General features: G+C 35.8%; 3 protein-coding genes and 1 long non-coding RNA gene across 10 annotated transcripts; all 4 read left to right on the top strand.

Moving 5' to 3' along the window:
* On the top strand, nucleotides 27-4,036 carry LOC18787361 (NAC domain-containing protein 67). Of its 2 annotated transcripts, none has more exons than XM_020556606.1 (6): nucleotides 27-443; nucleotides 970-1,592; nucleotides 1,782-2,075; nucleotides 2,186-2,278; nucleotides 2,392-3,303; nucleotides 3,437-4,036. In XM_020556606.1, the coding sequence occupies exons 1-5, from the start codon at nucleotides 254-256 to the stop codon at nucleotides 2,551-2,553; spliced, it is 1,362 nt and encodes a 453-aa protein (XP_020412195.1). In that variant the 5' UTR covers nucleotides 27-253; the 3' UTR covers nucleotides 2,554-3,303; nucleotides 3,437-4,036. The 2 variants fall into 2 exon arrangements, with proteins under 2 accessions (XP_020412195.1, XP_020412194.1); XM_020556605.1 differs by having other exon boundaries at nucleotides 1,779-2,075.
* LOC18787397 (NAC domain-containing protein 76) lies at nucleotides 11,491-16,929 on the top strand. Of its 3 annotated transcripts, XM_020558571.1 has the most exons (7): nucleotides 11,491-11,557; nucleotides 11,653-11,846; nucleotides 12,265-12,806; nucleotides 12,917-13,159; nucleotides 13,264-13,500; nucleotides 13,607-14,521; nucleotides 14,650-15,197. In XM_020558571.1, the coding sequence occupies exons 2-6, from the start codon at nucleotides 11,669-11,671 to the stop codon at nucleotides 13,778-13,780; spliced, it is 1,374 nt and encodes a 457-aa protein (XP_020414160.1). In that variant the 5' UTR covers nucleotides 11,491-11,557; nucleotides 11,653-11,668; the 3' UTR covers nucleotides 13,781-14,521; nucleotides 14,650-15,197. The 3 variants fall into 3 exon arrangements, with proteins under 3 accessions (XP_020414160.1, XP_020414161.1, XP_020414162.1); XM_020558573.1 differs by lacking the exon at nucleotides 11,491-11,557 and having other exon boundaries at nucleotides 11,754-11,901; XM_020558572.1 differs by lacking the exons at nucleotides 11,491-11,557; nucleotides 12,917-13,159; nucleotides 13,264-13,500; nucleotides 13,607-14,521; nucleotides 14,650-15,197 and adding exons at nucleotides 15,488-15,534; nucleotides 15,645-15,908; nucleotides 16,013-16,929 and having other exon boundaries at nucleotides 11,564-11,846; nucleotides 12,265-12,759.
* Nucleotides 16,977-17,982, top strand: LOC109947714. The gene is made up of 2 exons (XR_002270520.1): nucleotides 16,977-17,355; nucleotides 17,485-17,982. It is a non-coding gene; the product is annotated as an uncharacterized LOC109947714 (long non-coding RNA).
* LOC18785937 (protein NTM1-like 9) lies at nucleotides 18,359-22,627 on the top strand. Of its 4 annotated transcripts, none has more exons than XR_002270518.1 (6): nucleotides 18,359-19,278; nucleotides 19,689-20,314; nucleotides 20,463-20,765; nucleotides 20,876-20,968; nucleotides 21,061-21,957; nucleotides 22,096-22,627. XR_002270518.1 is itself a non-coding variant. In XM_020558595.1 (5 exons), exons 1-5 carry the CDS (start codon nucleotides 19,083-19,085, stop codon nucleotides 22,162-22,164), a joined length of 1,290 nt encoding a protein of 429 aa, XP_020414184.1. In that variant the 5' UTR covers nucleotides 18,359-19,082; the 3' UTR covers nucleotides 22,165-22,627. The 4 variants fall into 4 exon arrangements, 2 of the variants coding, with proteins under 2 accessions (XP_020414184.1, XP_007220858.2); XR_002270517.1 differs by having other exon boundaries at nucleotides 20,460-20,765; XM_020558595.1 differs by lacking the exon at nucleotides 21,061-21,957 and having other exon boundaries at nucleotides 20,460-20,765.

The following is a 24,335-nucleotide window of genomic DNA, read 5'->3' as shown; positions in this document are numbered from 1 at the left end:
AGTCAGGTAAACTCGAACTTGTATGAGAAGCTCAGGGACTTGGGATCAATTATCAAACACATTGACGAAAACAAATATATATAAAATAAAAAAAATCATCAAACAAATGTATAAAAACAAATAGTCAAAAGAACTAGTGCTTTGAGTTAGTGGGACCTGGTTAGTGTTTAGTGTTTATAAATACTTCACTCTTATTACTGCTTCCCAAAACATTTGAAAATCACAGTGCCAAAGTTCATAACAAGAAGGAGAGATGAGCAGCATCAGCACAATGGAAGAAGGGGATTCAATTCCTGTGGTCCTACCTGGGTTCAGATTCTACCCCACTGAAGAGGTGCTGGTGAGCTACTACTTGAAGAAGAAGACAGAGGGCAAGGACTCTGACTTCAGCCACATCATCCCTGAAATCGATGTCTGCAAGCATGAGCCTTGTGATGTTCCTGGTAACCCATTAATCTTTCTCACTTATTCTTCACTACCCATTTCCTCATTTCTACTGGTACTATGCTTTTGTTTATATAAATTTATGATCATGATCACTTCTGTTGTCGGGTAGTTCAAGACTTGAAGTGGGTTGGTTTCAATATCTTGTTTTGTGTTGCATTTCGCTTTTAATCCTCTTGAAAGATCCAACCCATCTCACATTTCTGTTGTTCTGTTTTGTTGTATTTATGATATTGTTCAGTTTTGTTGTATGAGTACTTCTGGAAAGAGCCAACCCATCTCACATACATTTCTAATGTTCTGTTTTGTTTTATATTTAAAATTTATGATCATGTTAAGTTTTTGTTGTCTGAGTTCTGGACTTGAAGTGGATTGGTTTTAAATTTTCAATACTTAGTTTTGTGTCGCATTTCGATTTCAATGTTCTTGAAAATTTTGATCATGTTCAGTTCTTCTGTTGAGTACTTGAAGACTTGAAGTGGTTGGTTTGAAATTTTGAAAATTTTGTTGTGTGTGGCATTTCAGCGTTCTTTGAAGAGGCAGACTTTCCAGATCATGAGATGGAATGGTTCTTCTTCAGCCAACCTGATTATAAGTACACCAACAGCACTCGCTGCAACAGGGCCACAGATCAGGGCTTTTATAAAATCACAGGCAAGGTTCGTGAGATCAAGGCTCGACGATCCAAAGCTGTGATTGGTAAGAAGAGGACCTTGACTTTCTACGAAGGCCGTGTGCCCAATGCAAAGAAGACCAACTGGATCATGCATGAGTATTATCTCACCAACACTGAACTGGCCCAACTTGGTCCTAATACCAATCAGCGGAAGGACTTTGTTCTCTGCCGCCTGAAGAATAAGTCAGCTAATTATAAGAAGCTGAAGGATGATTCAATCTGCAATGAATTAGCTGATACTGGTTCTGGTGGCGGCATTGCCTCTAATTCTGAAGATGATCAAGCTGCAGGAGCCGATATGATTTCAGAACCATTAGAACATCTGGCCTCCCAAGAGGTAGGAGATGTTCTGAATGATAATGGTTCTGGTCTGATAGAAAACAATGATATTTCAATCTGTGATGATGATCAAATTGATGCCTGGATTTTCTCTGATTTTGATAGTCAAGCTGCATATGATTTGCTTCAAGAGGTGAGTGTAATAGTGTTTTTTGACCATTTTTTTATATGAAGTTGCTTATTCGTGCTTTTTGAGCAATTTTTATATGAACTTGCTTATTCATATGCTTTTTGAACAATTTTTATATGAACTTGCTAATTTGGAGCAGCAGAAGCATATCAAAACTTAGCACTTGCTTGTTTGTGATTCTTAATCCAGCAGTATTGTGCTGAGCCGGGAGAAAATCTGGATTCACCCCTTCCTCCACCACAGCCAACTCTGCCACCTCTGCCACAGGATTACTGCTCCTCCACACAGCAGTCACCATTATACACAAATCAGGGAAATGTTCCCTGTGTCTATGATGGTGACTGCAATAGGCAGCAATCTCCGATTGGGGATAGGAATTCTTATCTTACACATAAGAATAATATGTCAATGAATAATCAAATTGAACCAGTGAGCAACATTACTTATGGTGTTCAAAATCGAGCTACAGGTGAAAGTAATTCAGAGGTGAGAATGAGCGTGCTCTTTGAATTATGTTTTTTACATATGAACTTTCTAATATGGCAGAAGAATGACATCCAAACTTAACGCTTGCTTTGTTATGATTCTTAATCCAGGTTTATAATAATTCAACCAATGATTTCAAGGAACCAGTTTGCAACATCACTTATAATAGTAACAATGGAGCTCCAGATGAAAGGATTTTAGAGGTGAGAATGAGCCTGCTATTTGATTTATTATTATTTTAGAAATGAATTTCTTAATACGTAGCACAAGGAGTACATCCGAACTCAACTCTTGCTTGTTCTGATTCTTATTCCAGGCTGTTAAATTTCAGGGCGACGGGCCAAAAGAAAATCTGGGATCACCCTTTGATCCATTTCAGCTACTGGATTTCACACTGCTGTCACCAATGAACTCAGAACTGGGAGATTTTGAGCATGGCAATAAACTATGTTGGCATGCAATGAGTTGTAATCTCTGATCTGGAGGTTATGACTCTTTTCCCTCGAAGTTCTTATATACAGTTATTGTTGACAAAGAATATTATTATCCTGTGAAGAAACAACCAACACTACTTTCAATGACTCTAATCTGTCAGAGTCATAAGGAAGATTCTATAATAGCGGTAGTGGAGTTAGAAGTGGAAGAAAAAAACAGTGAATTACTAAGGATGGGTGGTAGTTTTAATCTGCATTAGCTATACAAGAGACAGTGCAACATAGCTAGTGAATCACAATATTTTACTTTTAGGAGAACATCAGTAGGGGCCCTGTATACCCCAAGAGGTAACATCACCCTTGTATACATTTCTGGAACTGGAGGCTTTGGAAACTTCTTCATAGTTATGGACATGTATGTCCAGGACAAACGAATCAGGTTAACTAAGTCTGTTCTTGGTCTTTTGGGCCGTTGCTGTGTGTCGTCACAGCATTCCCAACTTTTGGAAATTTGAAGCTTGTTAGGTGAACTTGTTGGTCACTGGCAAGTGGCAACTTTTGAAATGCCATCTGGAACTCTATTCTCCTCCGGCGAGTCCAGGCAAAATAATTTGGAGACCATGTCTCTCCTGTCAACAGAACTACAAATGTTACTCAAATCAATTGTCTTCAAATAATGTACTCTCTTAATCAAAGGTCACACCATGCCTCATTATAAACCAACATCCGTTCATGTTCACTAATGGGAGGTGCTCTGAGAAGAATCCGACTGCAAAGCTGTATCACAAGACAAGGTGAGAGAATTAGCCTAAAACATGAAGAGAATTCTTTATCGCTTTCTCACTGTAAATAAAAGCTCTTTTATTGAAGCTTTGAGGAGGCCATTTGCTATTTCACTCAACGTGATTTCTGTAACTCTGTTTACAGGTTAGGGAAGCTGCAGAGTATTGCATTGCTCTCCATCTGAAAACCAAGTCCTGGAAGCATACGGTTTGAAGCAGGCAACAATAGGGTTCTTTCATGTTCTTGGAAGCATCTCCTCAAAACCATTAATCAAGTCCCCAATGGGGCATGGTATAAGATCTCAGTACCAAGTTCTAGTTCTACCCTTATATTCAGGCTTTCGTTCCGCGCTGCATTGTTCTGGAAGTGGCATTATACAGGATCTGCTGCTGCATGGCTTCTGGAGTCTCGATATATGTTACAATAACCAGACACTAATGTGATGTCTGTGGTTATTGGAATGGAAGTTTTGAGGCTCCATCCTTACTGAAGTGGTAGTTACAATCATGGTCAAACTGTATGATTATGATTGGTTTAAAACCTATGTATCACCTTCAGGCTGAAACACCCAAACCCTAAGACCAAAAATTGTATTCCTGTAAATGTTGTTGTTGATTTTGTTTTTGTAATTGGCCCGGCCTGTATCAACTGCCGCGGTCCTGGGGAGCAGGCATTCCTTCTCCCCTTTTCTACTGTGTCAGTGTTAATATTGTATATGCAGAACCTTTCAGTGTTGAATGTAATTTTGTGTATTATATTCTCTTTTTATATTTCAACACCCCAATGTTTAACATGTCTCCAAGTTGCAGAAACTTTGGGTTTTTCACAAAGTTATGGTGTTCAAGCCTAGTTTTGCCTCCGAAAAATTATGTTTCATTAGGTAACCTATTACAAAAGGATGTTTCCATAAAATACTTCAAATCGATTCAAATAATATTTATGGGTTTTAATCACATACGCGCATGTTTTTTCAACGTTGATTCATACAATTTCTAGATTTTCAAGATCCAAACTTAACAAAACTCTAAAGGCTTATCACTCTTATCAAATGAGCATGAAATTTTGAAAAAGAGATTTAGAACTCCAAAAAACATTCATCAAAAACCCGAAACTCCTTTTAAGTGGAAAAAGACAAATAAATATTTTGAACTACACTTAAAACTAAACTAAAATACTCAACACATTTTATAATTTAATGGTGTGTTTACTAATTAGGAATTTGAATTCTCATCAGGAATTGAATTCCACCTATGGAGAATTCCTGTTTTTACTTCACATTAAGGAATTGAAAAATAAATGGGGCCCACACAAAATTAGGAATTGAGTTCCTGATTTTGTAGGAATTCAATTATTGGGTGGGAGGTGGTATTCTAATTCCTGGAGAATTAACCCATTAGAAATTCATCTTTTTTACTCATTATATCCTCAAACAATTTTCAAATTTTCAAATATGTCATCTACCTTAACCCAACAATGAGGACATTTTAGTAATTAGAACCGCTCCTACTCCAATTCCATATGGTTTAGTAAACAACTTCAATAAGAATCCGTAATCTAACTCCTCTCAATCTATATAGTTTAGTAAACAATTTCAATAGAAATCCAGAATCTAACTCTTTTCAATCCATATAGTTTAGTAAACAATTTCATTAGGAACCCAGAATCTAATTCTCCTAACTCCAACTCATCATCAATTCAATTCATCATTATCCAATTACGGATTAATAAATATGTCATAAATAGATTCTTAACATCCCAAATAATAATTTATGTATTAAGCTTTGATCCATGATCAAGCAAGAGCCCAAAAGGGTAAAAGCCTTTGATCTGATCCATGTATCAGAAGTCTAGAATGTTCAAGAAATCTCTCGATTGCATTTTTTCCTCATAAATTCATGAGTAACTGAAGAAAAAGAAAAACTTACTAAAGGTGAACTTGCAAGAGCAGGTCGACAAGACTTCTTCAAGAATAAAGAGGACATAAACAAATATTAAAACGCGGGAAAAAATCGGATGGGACTCACTGGCGTGACAGATTGCAACACAAAACAAAGTTTGGTGCCACGTCGCCAAAATAAATTTTCTAAAATTCCGCTTTATGAATAAAGCTTTGATCCTTCAGGCTTGCTACTTTTGGGTGAATAAAGCCTCTCGTTATGAATAACTCTCTCTCTCTCTCTCTCTCTCTCTCTCTCTCTCTCTACTTTTGTCCTCCTGAATTTGAATGCTCTTCTTATTGGCTATCCTCAACTTCAATTCCAAAAACCACGTTTGGTATCCTACTTCTGTTTCGTATCCTACTCAAAAATTATAATTACTTTTAAAAATACGAGTTTTCAAATATTAATTTTAAGATTTAAAAACTTATTTAGTAATGAACTCCAAACTATTTTTAAAAATAAAAAATAAAAAAAATCAGAAACTCTAGATTTTCAAATTGAAATTTACTAAATTTGCATAAATTTTGGAATTTTCAAAACAAAGTTATGGTGTTCAAGCCTAGTTTTGCCTCCAAAAAATTATGTTTCATTATACAAAATTATAAGTGTTTTAAGATTTGTGGATTGGTAACCTATTACGAAAGGATGTTTCCATAAAATACTTCAAATCGATTCAAATAACATTTATGGGTTTTAGTCACATACGTACATGGTTTTTCAACGTTGATTCATACAATTTCTATATTTTCAAGATCAAAACTTAACAAAACTTTGAAGGGGAATCACTCTTACTTATCAAATGAGCATGAAGTTTTGAAAAATAGATTTAGAACTCCAAAAAATGTTCGTAAAAAACCGAAACTCATTGTAAATAGAAAAAGACAAATAAATATTTTGAACTTTTCAAATAAGAAGGAACGCTTAAAACTAAACTAAAATACTCAACACATTTTATAATTTAAATAGATTCTTAACATCCCAAATAATAATTCTTTATGTATAAAGCTTTGATCCATGATCAAGCAAGAGCCCAAAAGGGTAAAGCCTTCAATCTGATCCATATATCAGAAGTCTAGAATGTTCCAGAAATCTCTCGATTGCATTTGTTTTCCCCTCATAAATTAATGAGTAAATGAAGAAAAGAAAATTACTAAAGGTGAACTTGCAAGAGCAGGTCGACAAGATTCCTTTCAAGAGGCCACAAACAAATATAATGTTAATATATAAAAACGCGGGAAAAGACCGGATGGAACCCACTGGTGGTGATAGATTGCAACATAAAACAGTCTTGGTGCCACATTGCCAAAATAAATTCTCTAAAATTCTCCCTTATGAATAAAAGCTTTGATCCTTGTGGCCCAAGTTGTCGTTCGTTGCTTGCTACCTTTGGGTGAATAAGCCTTTGGTCTCCTCTTTATGAATAACTATTTACTCATCCACTCTCTCTCCCTCTCTCTCTCTCTCTCACCCTACTTTTCTCCTTCTGAATTTGAATGATCTTCTTATTTTGGCTATCTTCAACTTCAGTTCCAAATGGATCATATAAGAAATCTAAGTACTTGTTTGGTATTCTACTCAAAAATTATAATTCTTTTTAAAAATATGAGTTTTTAAATATTAATTTTAAGATCTAAAACTTGTTTGGTATTAAACTCCAAACTATTTATAAGATCTACAAAAAATTAAAATTTAAAAAAAAAAGAAAAATCAGAAACCATAAATTCCCAAATTGAAATCTACTATAAATTATTGACCTTAATCCACCTTGACAATGCTTAGCCACAGAAGGAGCACCATCACTTTGATGCCCAGAGAGAGAGAGACAAAATTGTAAAACCCCTTCTTTTTTTAAAGGGCCGTTTTTTAAGTTGTTTTGGAGACGAGTTTTTGAAAAATGGGCTCTACCACATGCAAATTATGGCTTTAGATTCAAAAAATTATTTTTGAATTTAAGAAAATGGATCCAAGAAAGATACCAAATGGCCCAAAGGGAACCTTCCTTCTTCTGCATGATGTAGTAAAGCAAAGGGAAGAAGAGGATACAAATCAAGAATTTCTAAAGTATATTATTATTTTTCTCACAAATGGATGAAAAGTTAAAATGCTTATTTATTGATATGCTTTATGTGCTTTGCTTATTATCTCATAATTTAGAGAAACTCTCATGCAAAAAGCGATATTTTTGATCAATAACACAATGACAGGGGTGATAACTTTTTCATGTGTCATTGTGTTATTGGTCAAAAATGGTGTTTTCATTACAAATTATTTTTTGAGTGCTGCTAAATATTTCAATATTAATATTTAACTTGAATTTTTAATTTTTAATAGATAAAACTACTAAAATGTCGATGACACGCCAGCAACTTAATCTTAAAGCCATGTACAGTAGAAGTCCACCAAGAGTCAAGACTCCAGAGACCTTGGTCGGGAAGCTAAAGACTTGGTTTGTTGCGATTGGGTGAGTTTGTTTATAAATACAACTTCACTGCTCTGCTGCTTCTTCCCTCAAGACAAAACATTTGATTATAATCTTATTCCAATTTTCCAAAACAAAATTAGGAATTGAATTTCTGATTTTGGAGGAATTGAATTCTTGATTTTGGAGGAATTGAATTCTTGGGTGGGATGTGGTATTCTAATTCCTGGAGAATTAACCAATTAGGAATTTATCTTTTTTACTCCTTAAATCCTCACACAATTCTCAAAATTTCAAATATGTCATCTACTTTAACCCAACAATGAGGACATTTTAATAATTAGCACCATTCATACCCTAATTCCATATGATTTAAGTAAACAACTTCAATAGGAATTCAGAATCTAACTCCTCCCAATCCAATGGTTTTGTAAACAACTCAATTAGGAATCCAGAATTTAATTCTCCTCAATCCAACTCCTTCTCAATTCAATTCATCATAATTCAATTACAAATTAGTAAACATGCCATAAATAGATTCTTAACATCCCAAATAATAATTTATGTATTAAGCTTTGATCCATGATCAAGCAAGAGCCCAAAAGGGTAAAAGCCTTTGATCTGATCCATGTATCAAAAGTCTAGAATGTTCCAAAAATTTCTCGATTGCATTTTTTCTTCATAAATTCATGAGTAACTGAAGAAAAAGAAAATTACTAAAGGTGAACTTGCAAGAGAATGTTGACAAGATTCCTTCAAGAGGCCATAAACAAATATAATGTTAATATATAAAAACGCGGGAAAAGACCGAATGGGACTCACTGGTGTGATAGATTGCAACACAAAACAAAGTTTGGTGCCATGCCAAAATAAAGTTTCTAAAATTCCTAAACCCTAAACCCTAAAATTCCCCTTTATGAATAAAGCTTTGATCCTTGAGGCCCAAGTAGTCGTTCGTTGCTACTTTTGGGTGAATAAAGCCTCTCTTTATGAATAACTATTTATCCAAAAGTCACGTTTGGTATCCTACTCCTGTTTCGTATCCTACTAAAAACTTATAGTTATTTTAAAAATATGAGTTTTTAAATATTGATTTTAAGATCTAAAAATTTATTTAGTATTGAACTCCAAACTATTTTTAAGATCTATAAATAAAATTAAAAAAAAAAATCAGAGACCCTAAATTCTCAAATTGAAATCTACTAAATTTGCATAAACTTGGAGTTTTCAAAACAAAGTTATGGTGTTCAAGCCTAGTTTTGCCTCCAAAAAATTATGTTTCATTATACAAAATTATAGGTGTTTTAAGATTTGTGGATTGGTAACCTATTACAAAAGGATGTTTCCATAGAATACTTCAAATCGATTCAAATAAATTTTATGGGTTTTAGTCACATACGTGCATGGATTTTTAACGTTCATTCATACAATTTCTAAATTTTCAAGATCAAAACTTAACAAAACTTTGAAGGCTAATCACTCTTACTTATCAAATGAGCATGAAGTTCAGAAAAATAGATTTAGAACTCCAAAAAATGTTCGTCAAAAACCGAAACTCATAAGTAGAAAAAGACAAATAAATATTTTGAACTTTTCAAATAAGAAGGAACGCTTAAAACTAAACTAAAATACTCAACACATTTTATAATTTAAATAGATTCTTAACATCCCAAATAATAATTTTTTATGTATAAAGCTTTGATCCATGATCAAGCAGGAGCCCAAAAGGGTAAAGCCTTCAATCTGATCCATATATCAGAAGTCTAGAATGTTCCAGAAATGTCTCGATTGCATTTGTTTTCCCCTCATAAATTAATGAGTAACTGAAGAAAAAGAAAATTACTAAAGATGAACTTGCAAGTTGCAAGAGCAGGTCGACAAGATTCCTTTCAAGAGGCCATAAACAAATATAATGTTAATATATAAAAACGCGGAAAACGACCGGATGGGACCCACTGGTGTGATTGATTGCAACATAAAACAAAGTCTGGTGCCGCATTGCCAAAATAAATTTGCTGAAATTCTCCTTCATGAATAAAGCTTTGATCCTTGAGGCCCAAGTTGTCGTTCGTTGCTTGCTACTTTTGGGTGAGTAAGCCTTTGGTCTCCTCTTTATGAATAATTTTACTCATCCACTCACTCTCTCTAAATATGAGGTTTTAAATATTGATTTTAAGATCTAAAAATTTGTTTGGTATTAAATTTTAAATTATTTTTAAGATTTATAAAAAATAAAAAATCAGAAATCATAGATTTCTAAATTGAAATCTACTATAAATTATTGACCTTAATCCACCTTGATAATGTTGAGCTACAAAAAGAGCACCTTCACCTAGATGCCCAGAGAGAGAAAGTAAAACTCCATTTTTTTTTTTTTTTAAAGGCCGTTTTTTAAGTTGTTTTGGAGATGAGCTTTTGAAAAATGGGCTCTACCACATGCGAATTATAGCTTTAGATTCAAAAATTGTTTTTGAATTTAAGAGAATGGATCCAAGTAAGATATCAAATGGCCCAAAGGATTCACTCATTTTCTTTTGGATTCTTATGCATGTCTTAGGAATTATTTAAGATAAAAGTTAATATGGGAAGAGAAGGAACCTTCAAGCAAGGTCTAAAATATCGATGATATCGAAAATATCGGTAGTCCAAAAATATGGAAATTTCGATGGAAATATCGGGATATTATCGATATCGATAAAAATTGAATAAAAACCACGGAAATTGTAAGAAAAACTTGGAAATTTTTATTGAAACTTTGGAGAATGTCAATTTAGTCAATTATCTATGAGTTTGTCACAAAAAATTAGAAGGAAATGCATTGCATGATGGATTTAACTAATTTAAGTTGATTATACAGCAAGCGGGCAAACACTATGAGTGTAAAAAATATGTAATAATTAATGAAAAAAGATTAAATACACCGTAATCATTCATATATAATGATTTACTATAATATTTTACACTTTATACATTGCATGGTAAGATACATGAATGACTTAGTACCACATAGAGTTCCTACGATGTTCAAATTTTTCACTATCTTCATCATCTCTATGTGTAGAGTAAGTGTATTGTGAAGAGTAATCATCAAATGATAAATCCCCAAAATAGTTTTGCATGTAATTGTTAACATACCACCCATATAAATATAAATATTTTAGCATATTATCACAAAAATATTTAGCATATTATCACAAAAACATAAGTGATATGGTGTTTAAGGTGTTGGAGGAGTAAAATGGGAGGGGTTCATATCCCCTTTGTGCTTTTTTCTCCCCCTTTTCCCTTTTTTCCTTTTTTTTTTTTAAAAAAAAAACTTTTTTTTTCCTTCACATCGATATTTTCGATATTTTTGATATTTTAGCGATATTACACCGATATTTTGACAAAATATTGCTGAAATGTGAGCGAAATTATCGACATCGATATTTTCCGATATTATTGTCGATATTTATACGATATGTACATGGATATGTTCCGAAATATCCGTGATTCAAAAAAACCGAAATATCCTCGATATTTCCTCGATATTATCGATATTTCAGACTATGCCTTCAAGAATATTTTGAAGTTCTCTTAATGAAGAGAAAAGTTAAAAGGTTCTGAATTTGATCCACATATTATACTTTAGGAATGTACCTTGCTTTTTGTAAATAAATAATCCATGTCCTTCCTTCTTCTGCATGACGTAGTAAAGCAAAGGGAAGAGGAGGATACAAGTCAAGAATTTCTAAAGTATATTATTATCTTTCTCACAAATGGATGAATAGTTAAAATGCTTATTTATTGATATGCTTTATGTGCTTTGCAACTTAATCTTAAAGCCATATACAGTAGAAGTCCACCAAGAGTCAAGACTCAAGAGACCTTGGTCGGGAAGCTCAAGACTTGGTTTGTTGTGATTGGGTGAGTTTGTTTATAAATGCAACTTCACTGCTCTGCTGCTTCTTCCCTCAAGACAAAACATTTGATTACCATCTTATCCCAATTTTCCAAAACAGTTGAATTGAAGGAGAGATGAGCAGCACAACAACAGAAGCATGGGTGCTGGACTTGCAGCGTGGGCTCAGATACCATCCCCATGAGGAGGAAATGGTGAACCTTTTGAAGAAGCAGGAGGAGGGCAAGGCCTCCCAAGCCCGCCACATCATCCCATACATTGATTTCTATAAGTACGAGCCTAGGGAATTAGCTGGTAATCCATTAATCTGTCTCACTTTCTCTTCACTGCCCATTTTCTAATTTCCAAGGTATGATGTTTGTTTATACATAATCTTGTTCTGTTTATACATGATGTTTGTTGGAACTTACCTGATATAATCCATTAATCTATCTCACTTCTTCATCAAAACCCATTTTCTCATTTTCAATGTTTGATTTTTGCGTATGCATAATCTAAGATCTTGTTCAGTTGTTCTGATAGAATCCCTAACCCTAAACCCTAAACCTGATATAATCCTTTTATATGTCTCAATTTTCTTCACTACCCATTTTCTGATTTCCAATTTAAAATTTCTATCTATACATAATCTTGTTCAGTAATTTAGTTATTCATTACTTCAAGACTTGAAGTGGGTTGGTTTCAATATCTTGTTTTGTGTTGCATTTTGCAGGACTCATGTTGCCAGACTCTCCATATCAACCTAGGATGTGGTTTTCCTTCAGCCGACCTCATCACAAATACAACAACAGTCCTCGCTGCAATAGGCTCACAGCGAAGGGCTTCTGGAAAATCACAGGAAAGCCACGAGAAATCAAGTCTCGACAACTCTCCAAATCGGTCACTTGCAAAAAGAGGACCTTGACCTTCCATTTAGGTCGTCCGTCTAAGTGGAGCAAGACCGGCTGGGTCAAGCAGGAGTATTATCTCACTTCAACTGTCCCGGGTTCTAATCTGAGTGGCCTTGTTCTTTTCCGCATGAAGAATAAGTCAGCTCACTATGAGTCTGATACTAAGCAGCAGCAGGATGTTTCAATCTTTGATGAATCAGCTGATCCTGCTATTGGTGGCGACATGGCCTCTGATTCTCAAGATGATCAAGCTGCTGCAAATCATATGATTCCGGAGGCCGAAGAACATCTGCTTGGAAGTGGCAATCATAATGATGGTGAACCTGGTGGCTTTGTTTCATCTGATTTTGATATAATGCAAGAGGTGATTATGAATGTGCTTTTTCAACATTTCTGATTTAAAATTGTAAATGTGGAGCACAAGAAATATATCAACACTTAACGCTTGCTTGTTTGTGATTCTTAATCCGGCAGTTATGTGCTCAGCTAGGACTTGAGCCGCCTCAGCCACACCAGCTACCTCAGCTGGGAAATGTTCCTGGTACTGGTGACTACCTCGCCTCAAATTCTGATAACCAAGCTGCTGCTATCCAACCTATGATTACAGACGAAGAAGAACTTCTGGCCTACAAAGAGCTAGAACGTGTTCTTCTTGACAGTGGCAATCCTGATAATGGTGAACCTGGTAGCTGTGTTTCATCTGATATGCGTCAAGAGGTGAGACTTTTTGAGCAGTTTCTGATGTGAAATTGTTGATATGGATCACCGGAAGAATATCAAAACTTAACACTTTTTTGTTTTGTGAAATCTGTCAATGGCAGTCATGTGCTCAGCCAGGAGAAGATCTGGATTCACCCGTTCTGTCACCTCGGCCACCTGAGCTGGGAAATGCTCCTGATGTCTATACTGATGAATGCGGTAGCTGGCCATCCCAAATTGAGGATAATGATTCTTCTCTTCCAAACAAGGATAATATTCCAACCAATTATGACAGCAAACCAATTAGCAACACAGCCTCTGACTTCGAGAATCAAACTAAAGATGAAAGGATTCCCGAGGTGAGAATCAACATGCTCTTTGAAAGTTTCATATATATACTTCTTAATATGGAGCACAAGAATTACACCCAAACTTAACGCTTGCTTGGAATAATTCTTAATCCAGGTTTATTCTGAATCAGAAGAAAATCTGCAATTGTTCTTTCGTTCACTTGAGGTAGAGGATTACACATTGCCTTCCTCAATATTATACGTGGAACAGGGAGATGTTCTGCATGCCAATAACTATATTGGATGCAATGAGTCGCAAGATGCGGCTCTTTTCCCACAAAGTTCTTGAGTAACAAAAACATCATAAACTCTTTCCAATGACTACAACCTAACAAAATCATTGGGAAGGGTTTATGATGAGGATGGTGGAGTACAACAGTGACACAAACACTGAAGTACTCCATGAAAATATTATTTGCATTAGCCACTCCATTATGGTTAATGAACCAGAACATTTTATTTATAGGAGAATATCAAAGGGGACTTATAAACAACAAGAGCCCTTGTAAGAATGTGTCTCAAACCCACATTATTACAGACTGATATTCTCCTACAAATATTTCACTAACGACATAAGTTACTAGTCTGTCACACACAGCAAGGGTTTTGGGCAATTATGTCCAAAATCTTTGATGTGTGTGTAACCCCCCAAAAAAAAAAACCAAACCAAACCAAAAAAAAAAAAAAAAAAAAAAAAAGGGGGAAAAAAAAAAAGAAGAAGCTGTCCCCCAGCATCCCCAAGTTTTGGAAACTAAAACCTTAATTGGTAAGTGAACTTATTGGTACAAAGAAAAACCAGCAAATGCAAATGGTTGAAATGCCATCTGGAACTCTCTACCCTTCTCCGAATGCAACGAGTCCAGATGAAGTGAAGATGTCTTTTCTCAGAAGCAGTGTTTTGGAGATGGCACTTCCTCTATCAACACAAACTACAGATATTCCTCAGATCAGTAGTCTTCTTCAACTAGTATATCTATCCTTCAAGTCGAAGAACACACAACCTCCATATCAACCAGTATCACAAGCCAAGGTGAGAAAGAATCAAGCTGAAAACATGACTTTGTCACAGCAGTTAAATGAAATATGTTATAATGAAGCTTTGACATTGAGGAGGCTATTTGCTATTCTCACTCAACCGAATTTGATTTCTGTTTGCAGGTCAGGAAGCTGCAGCTCATTGTGTTGCTGTTCAAACCGTTTGAAGCGGGCATGGAATCGGCAGCTGGCACAAATTGAAGGGTCCTTTTACTTTCCTGGAAGCATCTCCTGTGGTGGTATAATATTTCAATACCAAGTTCTAGTTGTATAGCCTTAGAGGCTTGCTTTTGTTCCACAGTCGCTATCATTATAGAATTGGCGCTATACAGAAGCTTCTGCTACATGGCTGCTGGAGTCTCAGTTTACTATATTAGTATAACCAGACACTAGTGTGATGTTCTGGTTACTGATATAGAATCTTTGAACTCCATCCTTAATGGAGTAGTAGTTCCTAGTTACAGTCATTTCGAAAATGTACGATTATTTTTGTATTTTGAAGGTCTTAAACCTATCAATGACCTACCTTCAGTCTGAATCCTACCCTTTTACCACCAAAAATTGTATCCTTGTTAATATTGTTTCGATTATCATTGTATCGTTGTGAATGTTGTTTATTTCCAACATTTCAATGTTGAATGGAGAATGTTATGTATGATTTCCTCTCTTTATTTTCGGTCTCAGAATGTCTACCTGCCATTGCTCAGTGCAAATTTTCTCCTCTTGTGCAGATAGTCATCCCATTAGATTTATCATCCTGAATGAATATATTTACACCCTTATACAATTATCAATATTTATTAAAGAAAAAAAAAAAAAAATATATATATATATATATATATATACAGGGCAGTCACTCCAATGTTATTGTATTGTAGGATAGTCCCAACAATATTGTAGGACAGTCACTCCAATGGAGAATGTTATTGTTATTGTACTGGAAGTGGCAATCATAATGATGGTGAACCTGGTGGCTTTGTTTCATCTGATTTTGATATAATTCAAGAGGTGAGTATGAATGTGCTTTTTCAACATTTCTGATTTATAATTGTAAATGTGGAGCACAAGAAATATATCAACACTTAACGCTCGCTTGTTTGTGATTCTTAATCTGGCAGTTATGTGCTCAGATAGGACTGGATTCACCTTTTCCCCCTCCTGAGCAGCCTCGGTCACACCAGCTACCTCAGCTGGGAAATGTTCCTGGTACTGGTGACTACCTCGCCTCTAATTCTGATAACCAAGCTGCTGCTATCCATCATATGACTACAGACGAAGAAGAACTTCTGGCCTACAAAGAGCTAGAACGTGTTCTTCTTGGCAGTGGCAATCCTGATGATGGTGAACCTGGTAGCTGTGTTTCATCTGATAAGCTTCAAGAGGTGAGACTTTTTGAGCAGTTTGTGATGTGAAATTGTTGATATGGAGCACAAGAAGTATATCAAAACTTAACACTTGTTTGTTTTGTGAAATCTGTCAATGGCAGTTATGTGCTCAGCCAGGAGAAGATCTGGATTCACCCGTTCCTCCTCCTGGGCGTCCTGAGCTCAGAAATGCTCCTGATGTCTATACTGATAAATGCAGTATCCGTTCATCTCCAATTCGGGATAATGATTCTTCTCTTGCAAACAAGAATAATATTCCAACCAATTATGACAGTAAACCAGTTAGCAACACTGCCTCTAATTTCGAGAATCAAACTACATACCGAAGGAGTTCAGAGGAGAGAATCAACATGCCCTTTGAAATTTTCATATATATACTTATTAATATGGTCCACAAGAATTACACCGAAACTTAATGCTTGCTTGTTATGATTCTTAATCTAGGTTTATTGTCAATCAGAAGAAAATCTGCAATCGTTCTATCGTTCACTTGAGCTAGAGGATTACGCATTCTCTTCACCAATATCGCACCTGGATCTGGGAGATATTCTGCATACCAATAACTATATTGGATGCAATGCCAATAACTTTATTGGATGCAATGAGTCGCAACCTGCGGCTCTTTTCCCACAAAGTTCTTGAGTAACAGAAACATCATAAACTCTTTTCAATGACTACAACCTACCAAACTCATTGCGAAGGGTTTATGATGAGGATGGTGGAGTACAACAGTGACACAAACACTGAAGTACTCCATTGAAAGATTATCCACATTAGCTATTGGAGAAACACTCCAATATGGTTAATGAACTACAACATTTTATTTATAGGAGAACATCAAAAGGGACTTGTAAACCACAAGAGCCCTTGTAAGAATGTGTCTCCAACTCACATTATTACATACGGTGATATTCTGCTACAAAGAATTCACTAACAACATAAGTTACTGCTCTGTCACACACAGCAAGGTTTTGGGCAATTATGTCCAAAATCTTTGATGTGTGTGGAACACCAACACCTTCCCCCCCCCCCCCCCCCCCCACACACACACACACACACAAAAAAAAGAAGCTGTGTCCCAGCATCCCCAAGTTTTGGAGACTTCAACCTTAATAGGTAGGTGAACTTGTTGGTACAAAGAAACACCAGCAAATGCAAATGGTTGAAATCCTAACCGGAACTCTCTACTATTCTCTGAATGCAACGAGTCCAGACGAAGTAAAGATGTCTTTTCTCAGTAGCAGTCTTTTGGAGATGGTACTTTCTCTATCAACACAAACTACAGATATTCCTCAGATCAGTAGTCTTCTTCAACTAGTATATCTATCCTACAAGTCGAAGAACACACAACCTCCGTATCAACCAATATCCATTCACGTCTTTGCTGCACACATGGGAGGTGCTTCGAGAAGAATCTGAGTGCAGAGTAGTATAACAAGCCAAGGTGAGAAAGAATCAAGCTGAAAACCATGACTTTGTCACAGCAGTTAAATGAAATATGTTATAATGAAGCTTTGACATTGAGGAGGCTGTTTGCATTTCTCACTCAACTGAATTTGATTTCTGTTTGCAGGTCAGGAAGCTGCAGCTCATTGTGTTGCTGTTCAAACCGTTTGAAGCGGGCATGGAATGGGCAGCTGGCACCAAATTGAAGGGTTCTTTTACTTTCCTGGAAGCATCTCCTATTGTACTATAATATTTCAATACCAAGTTCTAGTTGTATAGCCTTAGAGGCTTGCTTTTGTTCCACAGTCGCTATCATTATAGAAGTGGCGCTATACAGAAGCTTCTGCTACATGGCTGCTGGAGTCTCAGTTTACTATATTAGTATAAGCAGACACTAGTGTGATGTTCTGGTTACTGATATAGAATCTTTGAACTCCATCCTTAATGGAGTAGTAGTTCCTAGTTACAGTCATTTCGAAAATGTACGATTATTTTTGTATTTTGAAGGTCTTAAAACTATCAATGACCTACCTTCAGTCTGAAACATCCTACCCTTTTACCCCCAAAGATTGTATCCTTGTTAATATTGTTTCGATTATCATTGTATCCTTGTGAATGTTGTTTATTTCCAACATTTCAATGTTGAATGGAGAATATTGTGTATTATTTCCTCTGTTTATTTTCGGTCTCAGAATGTCTACCTGCCATTGCTCAGTGCAAATTTTCTCCTCTTCTGCATATAGTCATCCCATTAGATTTATCATCCTGAATGAATATATTTACACCCTTATACAATTATCAAAATTTATTAAAGAAAAAAAAAAAAAAAATATATATATATATATATATATATATATATATATATATACAGGGCAGTCACTCCAATGTTATTGTATTGTAGGATAGTCCCAACAATATGCGCAAAAAAAAAAATCGTTCTAACTCAGTTTGAATTGTATTGTTCCAACCTCGAATTGTTGTAAATGAGTTTTGCCTTGCATCAAGGTTTTGGCTCCAAACTAATTGTGCCTTATTTGTTTAGTGAACTAGCTATTAATTTCATGTATTTCATCAAATTGCTTTGTTATAGAAAAGCTTAAAATCTTCCCCATCTCAAGTTGCTTTCTTATATCATGATAAGTAATTTAAATATTTACTTTATTTGTGTGATGGTAAAATTACGTGAAGACGATAACACGAGGACTATAACGTAAATATATTCTTAACACCGCATTGATATGGAATGGAACATGCAATGCAACGGCTGTCACAACCAATAATTTATTTTATATGAATAAGGTTTGACCCATGTGTATCTATCACCAAAACAATGATGAATTGAAGAATAGAAGAGTACTATCGCTGAACTTACAAGAGGGGTAGTAGATGCATGAAATTCCCACCCAAAAAAAAAAACAAAATATAAAAATTAAAATTAGCGCGTGAAAGAAAATGCGTGGGGGCCCTGATCCAAGTCTTTGGTAAACTTGAACTTGTATAGGAAGATCAGACCCAAAAAAAAAAAACATAAACTTGTGTGGGAAGCTCAAAATCTTTGGATATATATATTATAAAATTCATCAAACACTAGTAAAAAAAAGACCACTGCTCTGAGTTAGTGAGAGCTGGTTAGTGTTTAGTGTTTATAAATACAACTTCACGCTTATTACTGCTTCCCAAAACATCTGAAAATCGCAGTGCCAAAGTCGATAAGAAGAAGGAGAGATGAGCAGCATCAGCAGAACCACAATGGAAGAAGGGGATTCAGTGCCTGTGGTCCTACCTGGGTTCAGATTCTATCCCACTGAAGAGGTGCTGGTGGGCTACTACTTGAAGAAGAAGATAGAGGGCAAGGCCTCTAACTTCAGCCACATCATCCCTGAAATCGATGTCTGCAAGCACGAGCCTTGTGATGTTCCTGGTAAGTTGTAACCCATTAATCTTTCTCACTTCTTCTTCACTACCCAGTTCCTCATTTCTAATGTTACTATGCTTTTGTTTGTATAAATTTATGATCTTGATCAGTTCTGTTGTTGGGTAGTTCAAGACTTGATGTGGGTTGGTTTCAATATCTTGTTTTGTGCTGCATTTCGCTTTCAATTATCTGGAAAGAGCCAACCCATTTCACATTTCTAATGTTCTATATTTAAATTTATGATCTTGTTCAGTTTTGTTGTGTGAATACTTCTGGACTTGGAGTGGATTGGTTTTAAATTTTCGATTTCGATGCTCTTGAAATTTGTGATCATGTTCAGTTGTTCTGTTGAGTACTTGAAGACTTGAAGTGGTTGGTTTGAAATTTTGAATATTTTGTTATGTGTGGCATTTCAGCGTTCTTTGAAGAGCCAGACTTTCCTGATCATGAGATGGAATGGTTCTTCTTCAGCCAACCTGATTTTAAATACACCAATAGCACTCGCTGTAACAGGGCCACAGATCAGGGCTTTTATAAAATCACAGGCAAGGTTCGTGAGATCAAGGCACGACGATCCAAAGCTGTGATTGGTAAGAAGAGGACCTTGACTTTCTACGAAGGTCGTGCGCCGAAAGCCAAGAAGACCAACTGGATCATGCATGAGTATTATCTCACCAACACTGAACTGGCCCAACTTGGTCCTAATCCCAATCAGCAGAAGGACTTTGTTCTCTGCCGCCTGAAGAATAAGTCGGCTAATTATAAAAAGGTGAAGGCTGATTCTGGTGGCTGCATTGCCTCTAATTCTGAAGATGATCAAGCTGCCGCAACCGATATGATATCAGAGCCATTAGAACATCTGGCATCCCAAGAGGTAGGGGATGTTCTGAATGGTAATGGTGACCATGATGAATGCACCGAGTCTCCAAATGGTACTGGTCTGATAGACAACAATGATATTTCAAGCTGTGATGATGATGAAATTGATACCTGGATTTTCTATGATTTTGATAATCAAGCTGCATGTGATCTGTTTCAAGAGGTGAGTGTAATAGTGATTTTTGACAAATTTTTATATGAAGTTGCTTATTCATGCTTTTTGAGCAATTTTTATATGAACTTGCTAATTTGGAGCAGCAGAAGCATATGAAAACTTAGCACTTGCTTGTTTGTGATTCTTAATCCAGCAGTATTGTGCTGAGCCAGGAGAAAATCTGGATTCACTCCTTCCTCCACCACAGCCACCTCAGCCACCTCTGCCACCTCTGCCACAGGATTGCTGCTCCTCCACACAGCAGTCACCATTATACACAAATCAGGGAAATGTTCCCTATGTCTATGATGGTGACTGCAATAGGCAGCAATCTCCGATTGGGGATAGGAATTCTTATCTTACACATAAGAATAATATGTCAATGAATAATCAAATTGAACCAGTGAGCAACATTACTTATGGTGTTCAAAATCGAGCTACAGGTGAAAGTAATTCAGAGGTGAGAATGAGCGTGCTCTTTGAATTATGTTTTTTACATATGAACTTTCTAATATGGCAGAAGAATGACATCCAAACTTAATGCTTGCCTTGTTATGATTCTTAATCCAGGTTAATAATAATTCAACCAATGATTTCAAGGAACCAGTTAGCAACATCACTTGTAACTTTAATAATGGTGCTCCAAATGAAAGGATTTCAAAGGTGAGAATGAATTTCTTTTAATTTTTTAATACGTAGTACAAGGAGTACATCCGAACTCAACTCTTGCTAGTTCTGATTAATTCTTATTCCAGGCTTGTTCTCAGCCAAAAGAAAATCTGGAATCATGTTTTGATCCATTTCAGCTACAGGATTTCATGCTGCTGTCACCAATGAACTTGGAACTGGGAGATTTTGAGCATGACAATAAACTTTATTGGCATGCAATGAGTTGTAATCTCTGATCTGGAGGTTATGACTCTTTTCCCTCAAAGTTCTTATATACAATTATTGTTGATCAGGAATATTATCCTGTGAAGATACACTAAACACTATTTTCAGTGACCCTAATCTACCGGAGTCGTTGGGAAGATTCTATGATAGCACTAGTGAAGTAAGAAGAAGTGAGGGAAAAAAAAACACCGAGTTAATGTATGGATGGGTAGTACGTTTAATCTACATTAGCGGTACAAGAGAAACCACAATATAGCTAGTGAACCACAATATTTTACTTTTAGGAGAACATCAATAGGGGCCTTGTATACCCCAAGAGGTAACATCACCCTTGTCTACATTTCTGGAACTGGAGGCTTTGGAAACTTATTCATAGTTGTGGACACATAGACATCTATGTCCAGGACAAACGAATCAGGTTAACTAAGTCTGTTCTTAGTCTTTTGGGACATTGCTGTGTGTGACAGCATTCCCAACTTTTGGAAACTTGAAGCTTGTAAGGTGAACTTGTTGGTCACCGAAAATTGGCAATGTTTGAAATGCCATCTGGAACTCTATTCTCCTCCGGCGAGTCCAGACGAAATAATTTGGAGACCATGTCTCTCTCCTGTCAACAGAACTACAAATATTCCCCAAATCAATTGTCTTCAAATAGTGTACTCTCTTAATCAAAGGTCACACACCATACCTCTGTTCATGTTCATACATGGGAGGTGCTGTGAGAAGAATCCGACTGCAAAGCTGTATCACAAGACAAGGTGAGAGAATCAGCCTAAAACATGAAGAGAAACCTTTCTGGCCTTCTCACTGTAAATAAAAACTCTTTTATTGAAGCTTTGAGGAGGCTATTTGCTATTTTACTCAAATTAACGTGATTTCTGTAACTCTGTTTACAGGTTAGAGAAGCTGCAGAGTATTGCATTGCTCTCCATCTGAAAACCGAGTCCTGGAAGCATACGGTTTGAAGCAAACATCAACAGGGTTCTTTCAAGTTTGGAAGCATCTCCTCGAAACCATTAATCAAGTCCCCAGTGGGACATGGTATAATATCTCGGTACGAAGTTATAGCTCTAGCCTTGTACTCAGGCTTTCGTTCTGCTCTCTATTGTTCTGGAAGTGGTATTATACAGGATCTGCAGCTGCATGGCTGCTGGAATCTCAATATATGTTACAATAACCAGACACTAATGTGATGTCTGTGGTTATTGGTATGGAAGTTTCGAGGTTCCATCCTTAATGGAGTAGTAGTTACAATCATAGTAAAACTGTATGATTACGATTGGTTTAAAACACCAAAGAACGTATTCTTGTAAATGTTGTTGATTTTGTTTTTGTAATTGGCCTGTATCAACTGCTGCGGTCTACTGTATCAGTGTTAATATTTGTTTATTTAGAACCTTTCAGCGTTGAATGGAATTTTGTGTATTATATTCTCTTTTCATATTTCAACACCCCAATTTATAATTAATATGCCAATGCCATTGTTCAGTTTTAAGAAAGAATGATCAGAAAAAAGTTGAGCTAAAGGTGGCTCCAAGTTGCAGAAACTTTGGGTTTTTCACGACAAACCTATGGTGCTCAAGCCTAGTTTTGCCTCGGAAAAAATTTGTTTTCAATATACAAAATTATAGGTGTTTTAAGGTTTGAGGATTTGTAACCTATTATAGGAGAAATCGAAGCCCAGAAGTGACAATTACAAAAGGCATTTGTGGATGTTTCTATAAAATACTTCAAATCAATTTAAATAACATTCATGGATTGGTTTTAGTCATGGAAGATTCTTCAATAAGTATTTTAGTCATGGGAAATTCTCCAATAATGAATGCAATCCAACAGCCGAAATGAGAAATATATAACTAATCCTTAACTTAAATACTTATTGGAGAATCTCTTTAGTCATATAACGCCAATATGTGCATGGTTTTTCAACGTTGATTCATACAATTTCTAAATTTTCAAGATCAAAACTTAACAAAACTTTGAAAGCTGATCAATCTATCAAGTGAGCATGAAATTTTTATATTAAAAAAAATATAGATTTAGAAACAACTCCAAAAAATGTTCGTCAAAAACCCGAAACTCATTTTAAGTAGAAAAAGACAAATAAAGATTGAATTTTTCAAATAAGAATCAACGCTTAAAACTAAACTTAAATACTCAACCCCGTTTTATGATTGAAATAGATTCTTAACATCCCAAATAATAATTCTTTATGGATAAAGCTTTCATAAAAACAAAAACAATTAACTGTTTAAATAATAATAATTTTTAATAATAACGGTCTAGCCGTGCGGCTATACTCTTTTAAAACAGAAAAAATAAAGTATAGCCGCTAGGCTACACTCGTGAAAATAAAAAAATAAAAAACTGTATAGCCGTGCGGCCATACTCTTGAAAAATAAAACAAATTAAAAATTAAAATAAAAAAAAAAACAGTATAGCCGCGCGGCTATACGATTTAGATAATATTCGCATAATCTCGCATCTCTAATACACGAATTCTCTCTTCTTTTTTCCCTTAGCAAACTTCCAATGTGAGCGAGAGAGAGAGAGAGAGAGAGAGAGTGGAAAACACAGACCATGGAAAACCTCAAGATAAAAAATGAGAATCCAGATATAGATAAATTTAATCCATCCAAAGCTGCTCCATCAAACATGTAGGAGCAGTTTCCCCTGCCAAATGTGTTTTTCTGACTGAATCACATGCCATTAACCCCACTGTTAACCTGTGAATATGTGAGCAAGGGAGCAGCTTTTGTGTTTCCGTATTCGAACGTTCTTGGACAATTGCAGCTTTCTCTAGAGCAGCTTTTGTTTCCACTCCTGAGACTCCTCTTGAGCAGACTGAGCTAGTTCCCGAGCAGCAGCCAGCCTTGCTTCAACAGAACTAGCTTGATCTTCATCAGCCTTGCGCTTCGATATGACCTGTTCTGTTCGTATTTTCTTTTCTCTAAAATACTTCTTGCTTTGTAGAATCCAATGTTTTAACTAAGCTAGAACATCTCTCATCCAATGTTTTAAAGACAGTAACAGATTTGAGTTCATGACCAACAAGAGAGAGATCAAACTGACGTGAATAACTCGCTTTAAATATATTCGAGTATTTTCAAAACAAAAGTATAGCCGCTCGGTCATA

Source organism: Prunus persica, chromosome G2 (assembly GCF_000346465.2).
Source record: "Prunus persica cultivar Lovell chromosome G2, Prunus_persica_NCBIv2, whole genome shotgun sequence".
NCBI classification, from domain to species: domain Eukaryota; kingdom Viridiplantae; phylum Streptophyta; class Magnoliopsida; order Rosales; family Rosaceae; genus Prunus; species Prunus persica.
The sequence above is the reverse complement of the archived record's forward strand: the minus strand, read 5'-3'. Positions and strand labels throughout refer to the sequence as shown.